This window comes from Parambassis ranga, chromosome 6 (genome assembly GCF_900634625.1).
Source record: "Parambassis ranga chromosome 6, fParRan2.1, whole genome shotgun sequence".
NCBI lineage: Eukaryota > Metazoa > Chordata > Actinopteri > Ambassidae > Parambassis > Parambassis ranga.
In genome coordinates, this window is record NC_041027.1 from 13409912 (window position 1) to 13421832 (window position 11921).

Consider the following 11921-nt stretch of genomic DNA (forward strand, 5'->3'; position numbering starts at 1 on the left):
TTCTTAGATTAAAGGTAGGGTAGGAGATTTTGAAAACAAACACACGCCCCTTTCTCTCGGAGCTCACCCCGAAGCCACGCCTCCCAATCACATGGACGCGCATCACCTGAAGACGAGCTGCGGTCTGTGACTTCGGCCATCATGCACGTACCTCTCTGGTGCACGCAGAGCAGGAAGAGAGTGACAACCAGCCAATACTCCGCGCAGGGTCCACCCGGAGGATTGGCTGATGTTTTTAGTGTTTTATAGCTTCCACAGATGATTCATATTCTTCATTTTAATGACAAACTGCCGAACTAATCGGTTGCTATCGGATTGTAAAGAGAAGTTACACTAATTTAACAAAAAGTGCATCAGAATGAAATCTCCTACTCTACCTTAAAGACCCCTAGCCTGCACTGTGCAATGTGTGTCAACCCTGTTTCCTTCAGTTTCAGTTCATAGTGTTTATAGTGCTGCTAGTTAGCATACCCAAAAAGTTTGTGATGTGTTTCCACTCTATCAAATCAGCCTCCATGTCCAAGACAGAAGAAAATAGCTTTATGTTAGCTAAGGCTAATTTGCTACAGTACAATTTCAACAAAGGAGGTTGTGGAGTTCAGCAGGAGTGCATGGTGGTGGTTTGGGAGTTTGGCCTTGATGACACATGGGGATTCTGTGTCTTTGGTAGTCCAGTCGTAGAGGAAAAAAACCTCAGCCCGGGTGTAGTCAGAGTTTATAGGAATCATACATTCAGTGCAGCATCTGTTCAGAACTCGCTCTCCTCCAGAATCTCCTCCATGGTCTCCCCAAGCGTCATCTCTCCATCACTACTGGAAAGACTCTTCCTGGTGAGAAAGTCCAGCCCTGTTGCATCACAGCCCTTCAGCCCCTGACCTTTAGTCTCGCCCGTTCTGAGCGGCCGACTTGCGCCTCCATGCACGGCCACCTGAAGCAGATGCGGGTGTGCCGCTGAAGCGCCGCCCTCGTCGTAGGAGTCGCTCTGCTGAGAGCGCTGCGGGTGGTGCCCTTGGGTGCGCTTCCACAGGTGCTTGAGGGGTGCCCCCCGAAAACAGGTCCTGACCTTGAAGTGGTTGGTGAACAAGAAAAGCTGCCAGCGCTTTTTCAGTTCAGCCTGGACCTAAACGGACACCAGAGTCCTCAGTTACACACATTATCTATAACTGTGTGTTCTTGTAAGGAGCTAGCTTAGCCTGGCTAGTTCGTACTTGTGAGTGCAAGCTCACCAAAAGCAACTAGTAGCAGTTACATTAGCATGCTAGCAAGTTTTCCAGATTATCCGTACATCGGAGGTCTCTGCCATCAGGAACTCAGCAACTGCATGCAAACTCATTGATTTTCAGCTCATTTGAACCATTGCTGATGCAGTAGTTTGGTTAGTACAGCTTGAACATACCTCGCCATTAGCGAAACAGTACAGCACAGCTACCAGGAATCCCTGAAAATACATACACATCATAAATAATGTGTAATAATGTGTTTTCACAACCTTAACATCTGGTCTGATCCGGTGTTATAATTAACGTTTCTGGTGTTACCTGGAATGAGCTGAGTGTCAGGTTGATGAAGTTTCGGGCATAGCGGCTGCTGCCCTCCACACATTCATCTATCAGCACAGTGAAGACCACTTCATGGATTCCCAGCAGAGGAATCAGGACCAGGGTTGCTCTGGCTAAACTGAAGGGCAGAAAGGAAAAAACATGCAGTGCTGCATTATTACTGTACAGTTTCTATTCTTAATGAGAAAGGCGAGAAAAATGCCACTGAGTGCATTCTAATTCAAAGAGCAAAGGGAGAGTTCTATAAATGTATGTATGAGCTTCCTCCAGTGGTGACATTTATGGTCAGGCTTGACATTTGAATTTGTGCTGTACACAGAAAGTGATTAACATTTGAATGTTTAACCTTCTGTGCTGCTTTAAGACGAGACCTGGGAGGTACATCTCAAGGTCAGACTGGCATTAAAGGTAGGGTAGGAGCACTCTTTGTTAAATTAGTGTAACTTCTCTTTACAATCCGATAGCAACCAATTAGTACGAACAAAATGAATCATCCGTGGAAGCTATAAAATGCTAAAAACATCAGCCAATCCTCCGGGTGGACCCTGAGTATTGGCTTCCTGCTCTGCGCGCACCAGAGAGGTACGTGCATGATGGCCGAAGTCCCAGACCGCAGCTCGTCTTTAGGTAATGCGCGTCCATGTGATTGGGAGGCGTGGCTTCGGGGTGAGCTCCGAGAGAAAGGGGCGTGTGTTTACTTTCAAAATCTGGCTGACTCTCACTGAGTTTTCAAAACCGCCTACCCGACCTCTAAGTAACAGTCTTAAATACCTGTATCTGTAGTCAGTAAATTTCACTTGGTCGGCCTTCAGCTTGGAGAGCAGCAGCATTAAAATCTTGATAAATATGCAGAAAATAACCTGCAAGGATAAAAAAGACATAAGGGTGAAAAGGCCTGGATCGGTTATGCTTGTGACTGAGCCATTAAACACAGTATGAAATCAGAGTGATGCCACAGTATGATGCAACTGTGACTAATGCCAGAGGAGTGCTTAGAAAAGGCACTCAAGGACTGTTTCAGAAATGTCACCTACCACTACTGATAAAGTAATGGGTCCCCTTATTATCCACCAGAACCATCTGTTCACAATAGACCAGCATCTGAGGAATGAAAGAGGTGTTCAATGTTGAGCAAAGGAAACGTATCATTATTTATCATGCATCGTACATTTATTTACTTACTCTGTGTTTTCATATAAAATCTTGACCACTGTCCAGGGCGCCACAAACAAGACAGGAGTTCCTGAAAAGTAGCAATAGCATGAGATGCATGTTTAATATTTTACACCATAAGTTAAATGGAAATTAGGTTACACTGTTAACAAATTAAACATAATCTGGATTTTCAGATTTCACTTGGATCAATATGCGTCACTAAAGGGATAAAAATACAACAAGATTCAGCTCACAGACAGAGGTCCTGACAGGTTCCTTTAGATCTAGCTGGAATTGTTCCATCAGTGATGGCAAAACAAGGCCCAAACCATGATACTACCACCACCATGCTTGATGATTTATAATTATAAATAGACATGTTATAATATAGTATTTTAGGCAAGATCTGGTCCAGTGTTTTATCTGGCAGCAGGACTTACCCCATCCAAGCAACATGTATTTCTTCAGCAGCCGCCTCTTGGTCAGCACAGCAGTGAAGAGCAGTGTGTGAAGGAAAATGGCCTCCACCAGAAGCCAGAAGTAGTTACAGGCCACAAAGTACTCCATGCACACTTTGGAGAATTTGCACAGCAGCGCTATCTGTTGGGAAAAAACACACGTTATTGTAGGTGCAGTGTTTCAGAAATGTGACTACAAGGGCAGTGAGGGACATACCGCAGAGCTCGGGTAGGAGTTCCATCCAGGGTCGTCCTTGGGCAGGTTTGAATACATCATGTACAGTATGAGCTCTTTAGACATGATGGCCACCGCTCTTAGGATGAATGACATGAAGAGGTTCATGTGGATGTAATTCCTGGTACAGTGGAGCTTCCTGGTAAGCAGATACAGGAGCCAGCTTAGAAGGCATCGATCTGTGGAAGGATTACTGAGGGCTTATGTCATAACATCAGAGGAAATGGACGAATAATCAAGGTGCATGGAGCTGCATGGCAATGCTTCCTGCTGGTTTATAATGTCTTTAATAATGATTCTATCATCATTCTATAGATGATTGTTATTAGTTATTAGCGCATTGACCCATCTATGCTATCATGTGACCATGTCTGAGAGCTATTATATGAGAATGATCCTTTTTAAGTGTAAACACTGTCTGCATCCACTTTTCTATTAGCTACTGACCTGAGCATGCCCATCAGGAGAGTGGCCAGCGTGAGGGCGAACAGTGACAGGGAATAGCCAATAACAGAGATAAGCCTGAGGGCTGTCTGGCGAAGCATTTCATCCTCCTGTACACACACACACAAGAGTCTGATTGATCTCCTCAGGTGTTTCTAATAAAACCACATCAACACAACAATCCCTGGCGCTTAAATCTTTCTGACAAAAGGCTCACGGCTCTAACACCTCTCTCCTCCTCACCTTGTCTTTAAAGTAATGGTCCTCCAGACATTCAGAGGCATCCCTCCAGGGCTCGGAGGAGTTCTCCATCTGCCGCCATCTGCCATTGTCCAAGCATTCCCTGTGTGCCCTCCTGGTTGTATCTATTGACATGTTGGCATGGTGCAGTCAGCGGAGAGAGGGGCTAGCTATCCATTTATTTAAAAATACTCTCTTTTGTATTTGGATCATTTTCAGAAGGACATTTTTGTGTGAAGCAGTGGAAAGACGCCCTCTGTGAGGCCGTAGCTTTGATGATTTCAGACACTGATCCTGTGACTGGAGCAGTCGGTCTTGTGATATACTAGAAAAAGTTCATTAAAGGTTCACTTTCAATTTGTGACACAAGTTATGTCTGAGATAAGAGTGACAAAGTGCATGATCACCCTCACTGATCCATGGTAAATAAGGAGGGCAGGGGACCGACACGTTTCCAGGAGACGAATGTGGCCAACACACGTAGGTGTCAAATGCTCCTTTACAGTAGTTTCCTGCAATAATAGAATAAAGTGTCAGTATTTTTGTGAGGGTTATAAAAATCAAAAAAGATGATTAACATGTGGGTAGGAGGCTCACCAGTTTTTGAGAATGCACCTGTCGTCAGAGTCACATTGCAGTTCTCCCAGTATTCAGTCCGTTTAGCAATCAGGCTTTCAAGCAGTGAGCTGGTCACCTTCAGAAAGAGACTTCAATGTACTCATGATAATGGATATTATATATATGTTATATTCATTATGACATTAATTTAGGGAAACGCATGAATATTTGTCTCCATATTGCTCCTAATCTTCACTATGTTTCACTGCTGTTTGACACCTCTTATCTTTGGTTCGAGGGCATCTTAGGTTTTGTATAGAAAAATGGTTTCTTTATTTTTACTCTTATTTTTAATGTTATTTTTTCAAGAGAAACTAATTGTGTAAATTGGCTTCCAAGCCACATGACCCAGATAAACTGAGCTGAACTTTAGTACACCAAGAGACCATTGAAATGCACCTCTTTTTTTCATGGGACTTGAGGCCATCTTATATAATATATTTTTTTTTCTAAATAATATTTTTAATGGGAAACTGTTATTTAGTTTAAAGGCTTTCAGGCCACATGACCCAGTGAGTCTAACCCTGAGCTATCCTGTAGGAATCAAAGAGGATATATATGATATACAATTGCCTGCTCACCAAAACATTTCCCAGTGAATGTGTGCAGTACCCATGTTTCTCCACTTGGTGGGAGTATTTAATCAGACCTCAGCCCTGTCTCCACCTGAGTGTAATCTGCAGTTAATGCAGGTGATTTATCAGCTCAGCTCAGTGCATTCGTGTCATGCCTGCAGCAAACTCAACTCTCCGTTCATTTATAACTCATTACAGAGACAGTTCACCGTGATTAATAACGGATCTTCTTTATTTGAGGAGTGAGCTGCAGGTTGCTGTTCCCTACCCCTGCTTTCAGTGTCAGGGCCGAGGACAGCAGCTCTCCTATCTGGGCCAAACACTCTTCACACCCCAGTGAGAGCAGCAGCAGCCCCTGCAACCTCTGCCTGGTGGCTCCTCCACCACCTGTGCTACCAAAGATTTCCAAGTTAGCTGATAGAAAGCTTGTTAATTCACTGAGGCGTGTCCTGTCAAGAACACATCCAGAGCGATGTCATGGGTAAAGGAAAGCCGAGAGCTGCTGTCTGACTTTAACCAAGCCCCAACTTCACAAATTACTCATGTTACAGACATTTCTCTCCTTTTGTTTTGATTTGAAGGCTGATTTTGAGCACTGCAGCTTCTACAGCCCAGAGCCAATGTTAAAAAAATCTAAATTAAAATAATAACATAATAAGTTTTTTTCAAAGGGAATGTGTTATTGCAGAATAGAAGCCTAATTACCTGATGGCTGGAGACTCCAAAGAGGAGTGTAAGCAGGAGTTTGGTCCTCGTGTGCCAGGTTGGCAGCAGGGTTGGCATGATGCTGCGTGTTCACATTTAAAGCAGTCGGTTTCTGGGATCGATGCAGATCTCCTACCTCATAGCTCTCCCTTGGACTCACAGGGCCGCTCGTTCATCCTTGCTTTAGCTCCCATGCTTCCTTACACTCTGCACTCTTCTCCTCGCCTCACCATTGCAGGAGTTGTTGATTGTTAGAGGATGATTTGAAGAATTTTGATCTTTACAAAAGCAGTTTTCTTAATAATTCTTGAACGTCTTCTTCATCTAACATTTTTCTCCAGAATCCCAGTGTCTTTCTGGTTCTCTGCTGCTGCTGCTGCTGCTGCTGTTTGACCTCTTAATCTCAGAGGGTTATCAGAGCTGAAGAAATCCTCATTTGTCCATACAGACCTCTGAGTCTGTGAAGGAGGTGCATCTGTCTGTACTCCCCATAGACAACTGAGAGCGCCTGTGGATCCTCATCGCCAGATCGCCTCTCCCACCCCGTCCTCCCTCTAACCAATCATGATAAGGCCTGGGAGAGCCTGCTGCATGACACGGCTAACTTTGCTGTTCAGGAAAACTGACCTCACCGCAGCAAATAAGCCTGTTCTACTGTGCCAGAAGACACACCTGTACTCCAAACAAAGCGGCCGGCACGAACCGCTCCCTTCTGTTTAGCTGTCTTACACAGTAGACTGAACATTTCTGACACTAATGGGGATCTGAAACCAAACACTGGCAAGCAAATGGGAAAGTAAAGTGCTACTATCATCTGCCCAAGTCTCTCATGGCTATGAATTTTAAAAAGAATATGTAGGAAAGTCCATGTTTTTTTAAATACTTTAATAATCCCATCAGGGAAATTGCTTAAGGCTGCCCAGCAAAGAGTGCCACACACCAGTGAGTCCACTGGAGGCAATGCAGGTAAAGTGTCTTGCAATGACTAGGGAGGAGTTGGGGATCGAACCACCAACCTTCTGCTTATTGGACAACCCTGCTCTACCACTGAGCCACTAAACAACAACTAACAGAAATGACAAAGAAAGCTTATTTAAAGTGCACTTACTGACATTTTGATCAGTTATTATTGGCTTACCGTATGCAAATAAGCCAGTTGACTCATGGATATTCTAGAACAAATGGAAATACACCTGATCATATCTGTCAGATCACACCTTCAGTAGCCTGGAAAAAAGTAATTTATGTTAAAAATCCTTCTCTGTTGCTTCCTATAGCTCCACAGCGCTCAAAGGAAAAGCTTTTTCTGTTTACAATTATACAAATTTGTTCATATTTCATAAGATGCCATGGTGTAAAAACAAATTAAAGCAGCTTTATGGGTGATTCTGAGTCAGGCTTGTGACACCCAGCGCTGTAAATGTACTATAATTTTCTCCTAGGCTAAATCACCGCCGTGCTGCCTCATTTAGAGATTGTGAGTAATTTAGGAGACATTTATTAGAATACAAATCTATGAAGTTGTTGTTGAAAGTGGAGAAAGGGGAAAGTGTGCCCCACGAAGAGACAGGTGACATGAAGAGATATATATATTTTATATATTATATATATATATTGAAGCAAAGGAACAAAGCTCAGTGATGCATCATGTCTAATTCTGTTTTATTACATGGTAATAAAGCTTTCAGATGTCTGTGTGGTGTGGATGTGACAGAATCCATTGCAGAAGAAATATATGGGACATTATTGTGTTCCAGGCCCTCACAGTGCAGCAGCAGTGTCATTATTTCTAGCTGTGATGTATGAAACCAAAGATAAAATTACATTTCTTTTCTAGCTCTATAAGCATGGCAATATACAGCAGTGACAGGGACATAAGTCCACACCGTGTGTAACCAACAGGATGTGAGAAAAAGGAAAATATATCCAAGCTGTAATTTGAAAGACTTGAATGGCAGTAATGCAGTTTGAAGCAGACTCGAGGCCTCGGGCTGCTGATGTGGTGGGAATGCTCATATAAAGCAGAGCAGGGCAAAATGAGAGTTTACAGTGCACAGTTTAAACCTGCCATCCGTGAATATGTGTTCATATTATATGCTACCTGTTTAGCTCAAATGGCATAAAATGAGCTACTCACTTAGCTTAACTAAATTCTAAAAGCTATGAAACATGCAGGAGCCCACTTATTGTCTCTGGAAAGCAGAGTCTAGTTGGTGCTATTTGTGTTTTTTAAGCAGTGCTTGTTTCCAAAAGGTCGGGCTTACCACTAACTTAGTGCAGGCTGAAGTTTAATTCTTCTTTTGCTTGGTGATGCTGACTGGCCTTGTAGTTGTCACACTCGAAATATGTTAGGAGTGAAGTTTTATTCGTCATTATGCGTATAAATCCTCAAAAAAGGCAGTATATATGTGCACACAGGCTACTGGAGGAGTGCAAGGTATGTAACTTCAAGTGTTTTCCCATGATATCTGCTTTAGGATGTATATACATGACTGTCACCAGAGATAAACACAGGAGCCAGGCAGCAGGATCAGGACTGCAGTCGACGTTCCTTTTACGTCTTTTAGTGAACGGATTGATTTTTCAGTTAATATTTCTCCTTCTATAAGACAAGCATTGTACCGGTCTGTTTGAGCAGCAAATAGCTAACTTGAGTTTCACTCTAGTCTGTAAGAGACGTCACTGAAAGAGAAAACAATGCTCATTGGTGACAGGCTGGATCGGACGTTTTTGTTCCGTCCTTCCATCCATATTAGTGGAAGCGTGTAGAAAAGATAAACATTAGCTTCAGAATACTTTTGTTTTCAGGTACTGTTTCCTAGTGTCCTAAAGTTTTTTGACAACCTCAGAGGAGGATCAGACGTCTGTTGTTTTAAATTATAGATGAAAATAATACGCTCATAAATAAGTTATCTAACTACCGTCTCGCCTCAAAGAAATTTGGGCCGGGTTTGATATTCTTACATGGATGGAAATTGCCCTCAGGTAACCAATATCCTTCTGAGTTTGATTTATTCGGGCCTTTTTTTAAAGAACCTTTGGAAAATACACTTATTCTTTGGGTAACATTATCTGTGGTGTACCGCAGGGTTCAATTTTAGGTCCCATTTTATTTGCCATTTGCGTGCTTCCACTTGATAATCGGAAGACGCGACATGTGAGTTGTAGTGCAGATTCTGCCTGGTTGTTTTATGCTGTCATTTTTCAACTTGTCCTGATTTTACCATGAATAATTCAGACCGTTTTAAAGCAGGAGTAAACGTTTAAGTTAAAATATAATTATGCAATATTCAGCTTCCCCAGTAATTAGGTTGACCTTCTGCCGTGAGCATGTTACATAAATGTGGCCTCATGCAAACAGAATTCAGGGAGTGAATTTCAAGCGAATGTTGAAAGAGGTCAGGCATGTGTATCCGCACCTCACTGCAGGTCCTGTACATGTATTAGGCAAACACAGCCCTGCTGATGTTTATGCTCCCCTGTAAAGAGGTCTGAAAGTGTTTAGTGGACAGGACAGGTGCTATGTGGAGGGTTAAACAGGTTGCTGTGCTAGTGTGTAAACTGTTTGGTTCTGTGATGCCTGCAGGCCTGTGCTGCTGTGTTGGGGAGTTGAAGGTGAAGAGTGCAAACATTTCCTGGTAAGGAGGCGGCCTGGTGTGAGGTGATTAGCTTTATTGGTTTATTGTTCAAGCCCTGCAATCAAAGCAGATTCAGTGAGGTATTTTAATGCAGCTGGATATTCGTGTTGTGCATACTGTACATTTGTTTGTACGTGCACTTACGTATGCATATACAGAACATGTGCTCGGTGTGTTTACATTCTTGCTAAGGCAGAGTGATGGTCTGGGCAGAGACGAGCAGGGGGGGGGAGGCGAATGGTGGCTCTCAGCCGGAAAAACAAACAGGTTGAGGGTCGCCAGAGAGAAAGAGAGAGAATCAGTGAGAGGACCCCCCCCCCCCTTCTCCCCCGGAGCTTAGGAACATCCTGTCCAGCCTGGGTCAACACCAGCTCCAGGCTCCACATCACTTTGTAGCCAAATAACACCATCACAGCCACCCGAAGGTGGATGGATGACCCCGAGGGGGCGAGGCTGTGCAGAAAGGAAATGGATGTTTGAGATCTGATTCCAAGAAAAGGGACACTGAAACTGAAGATTCACTTTTTTCACGTCATTAGGAGTATGTAGAAGCGTTTATTATGGAATGGTTAGTTAGTTAGCTCCAGCATTTGTCAGCCTAATGCGGCTAATTGATTCAAAACACCTTTGTTTCTGTGCAGTGTTAATGATAAAATAGATCATTTTTTCTGAGAGGAACCAAGAGTAAGTGAGCTACTACTAGCCATTGTTAGCATCACTGTTTTTATGAAATGCAATACACTGAGTTTAGGGTGATGGAAATGCATTCAGCACTTATGCTCTATATGCATTTATGGATGTTTGGGACTCAGTTCTGGAGAAACTATTTCAGTACTTGATTGTTGTGTCCTAATATTTTATGAGGATTTTAAATGAGGATAGAGGTTAACACACCATGTTCATCTGGCCCCAACCCAATAATAAATATACCTAGAAAGCTCGTGTATATCAGCAATATTAATAAACAGCTTGCAGCTGCTGGGTGTATCAGACCAAGCGATGCAGAGCTTCCTGTTCGAGTTGTGACGATGTGGACTTTATTACAGAATCGCACAGATGCAGCTTTCCAGCAGTTCCAGTGGAATGAGCTGATGGAGACGGATGACTGTACTGACAGAGAAATCCTTCACCTGGGGAGTCATGACACCACATTTCCTGGTCTGACTCATTAGTGACACAGGACAAGTAAATATAAAGCATGCTGAGACTGTAGGAGGAACTAAGAGGAGCTAAATATACACCTGACCTGTTGGTACTGTTGCTTCGGGTTTCAGTGTCATGCTGGTTGTTGTTTTGTTTTTCTAGCTGCTGTCTTTCTGACTTACGAACCTCTTTTTTTTCCTGGAGCTGGAGGGAGGCACTTTTTCTTTTGCAGCCAAGGACACGGCATTGGCCATTGAGACTGTTAACAGGGCAGTGACACCAGGCTCAACCCTATAATATGCCTTCAGCAGCTGCATGTGTCCTGAGGTGCTGGTGTCCATGATGCTGCAAAATGAAAGATGCTTCTTATTTTGTCCCATTCTCACTGATAGTGTCTTTGTAAATAGGTTACAGATACATGTAGATTCTTATTAGTAACCAGTGCTGGAGGAAGTACTGAAGCTGGTACTTAAGTAAAAGTACAAATACCCAGCAAAATATATACTCAAGTAAAAGTAGAAGTGCTACATCAACAATCCTACTTAAGTAAAAGTCTTAAGTACTTTTAAATGTACTTAAAGTATTAAAAGTAAAAGTACTCATGCACTGAATATATATTATTGATTTCCATTGCAAAGGATCTGAACAGGTTCAATCAAAGAAATCATCTCAAATTAAAATGGACCATGTGTAGTTAATGTCCATGTTCAGTCCAGAAGCAGCTATGGACAGGTCTGTGTGTCATGAGGCAGGCTGTGGACATCAAGTGAACAGAGAGGCTGCTGATAACAAACAGGCATTCAGCATGTTTACTGTGTCAGTGTTCCTGCTGTAGATTCATGTTATGATTCATGTTCATCAGACATTAATGGATGGACCTGTGTTAGCAGATAGCAGCTAACTAGTTAGCTCACTGAGCCAGAGCACCGGCATCATGACTGAGGCTCATTATAGAAACACAGCTGGCAGCGTGACACCACCTCCATGCAGAGTCTGACCTCTCATCAGTCCAGCACTGTGTTCATCACATGGAACAAGGAACTACAGACACTGTAGAAATGCAGTGGAGGAGAAAGTACAGGTAACAGCTGCAACATGGAGTAAAAGTATAAAGTACGCACTATTATTTTTACTTTAGTAAAGTAGAAATA

General features: G+C 43.0%; 1 protein-coding gene across 1 annotated transcript; it reads right to left on the reverse strand.

Annotated features, from left to right (window-relative positions):
- Positions 1 to 253: 253 nt before the first annotated feature.
- Positions 254 to 6576, reverse strand: glp2r (glucagon-like peptide 2 receptor). The gene is made up of 13 exons (XM_028408569.1): positions 5990 to 6576; positions 4689 to 4785; positions 4499 to 4603; positions 4095 to 4216; positions 3855 to 3961; positions 3390 to 3546; positions 3155 to 3314; positions 2742 to 2802; positions 2594 to 2660; positions 2331 to 2419; positions 1539 to 1677; positions 1397 to 1438; positions 254 to 1120 (listed from the first exon to the last, which is right to left on the reverse strand). Exons 1-13 carry the CDS (start codon positions 6065 to 6067, stop codon positions 749 to 751), a joined length of 1596 nt encoding a protein of 531 aa, XP_028264370.1. The 5' UTR covers positions 6068 to 6576; the 3' UTR covers positions 254 to 748.
- Between the last annotated feature and the right edge of the window lie 5345 nt (positions 6577 to 11921).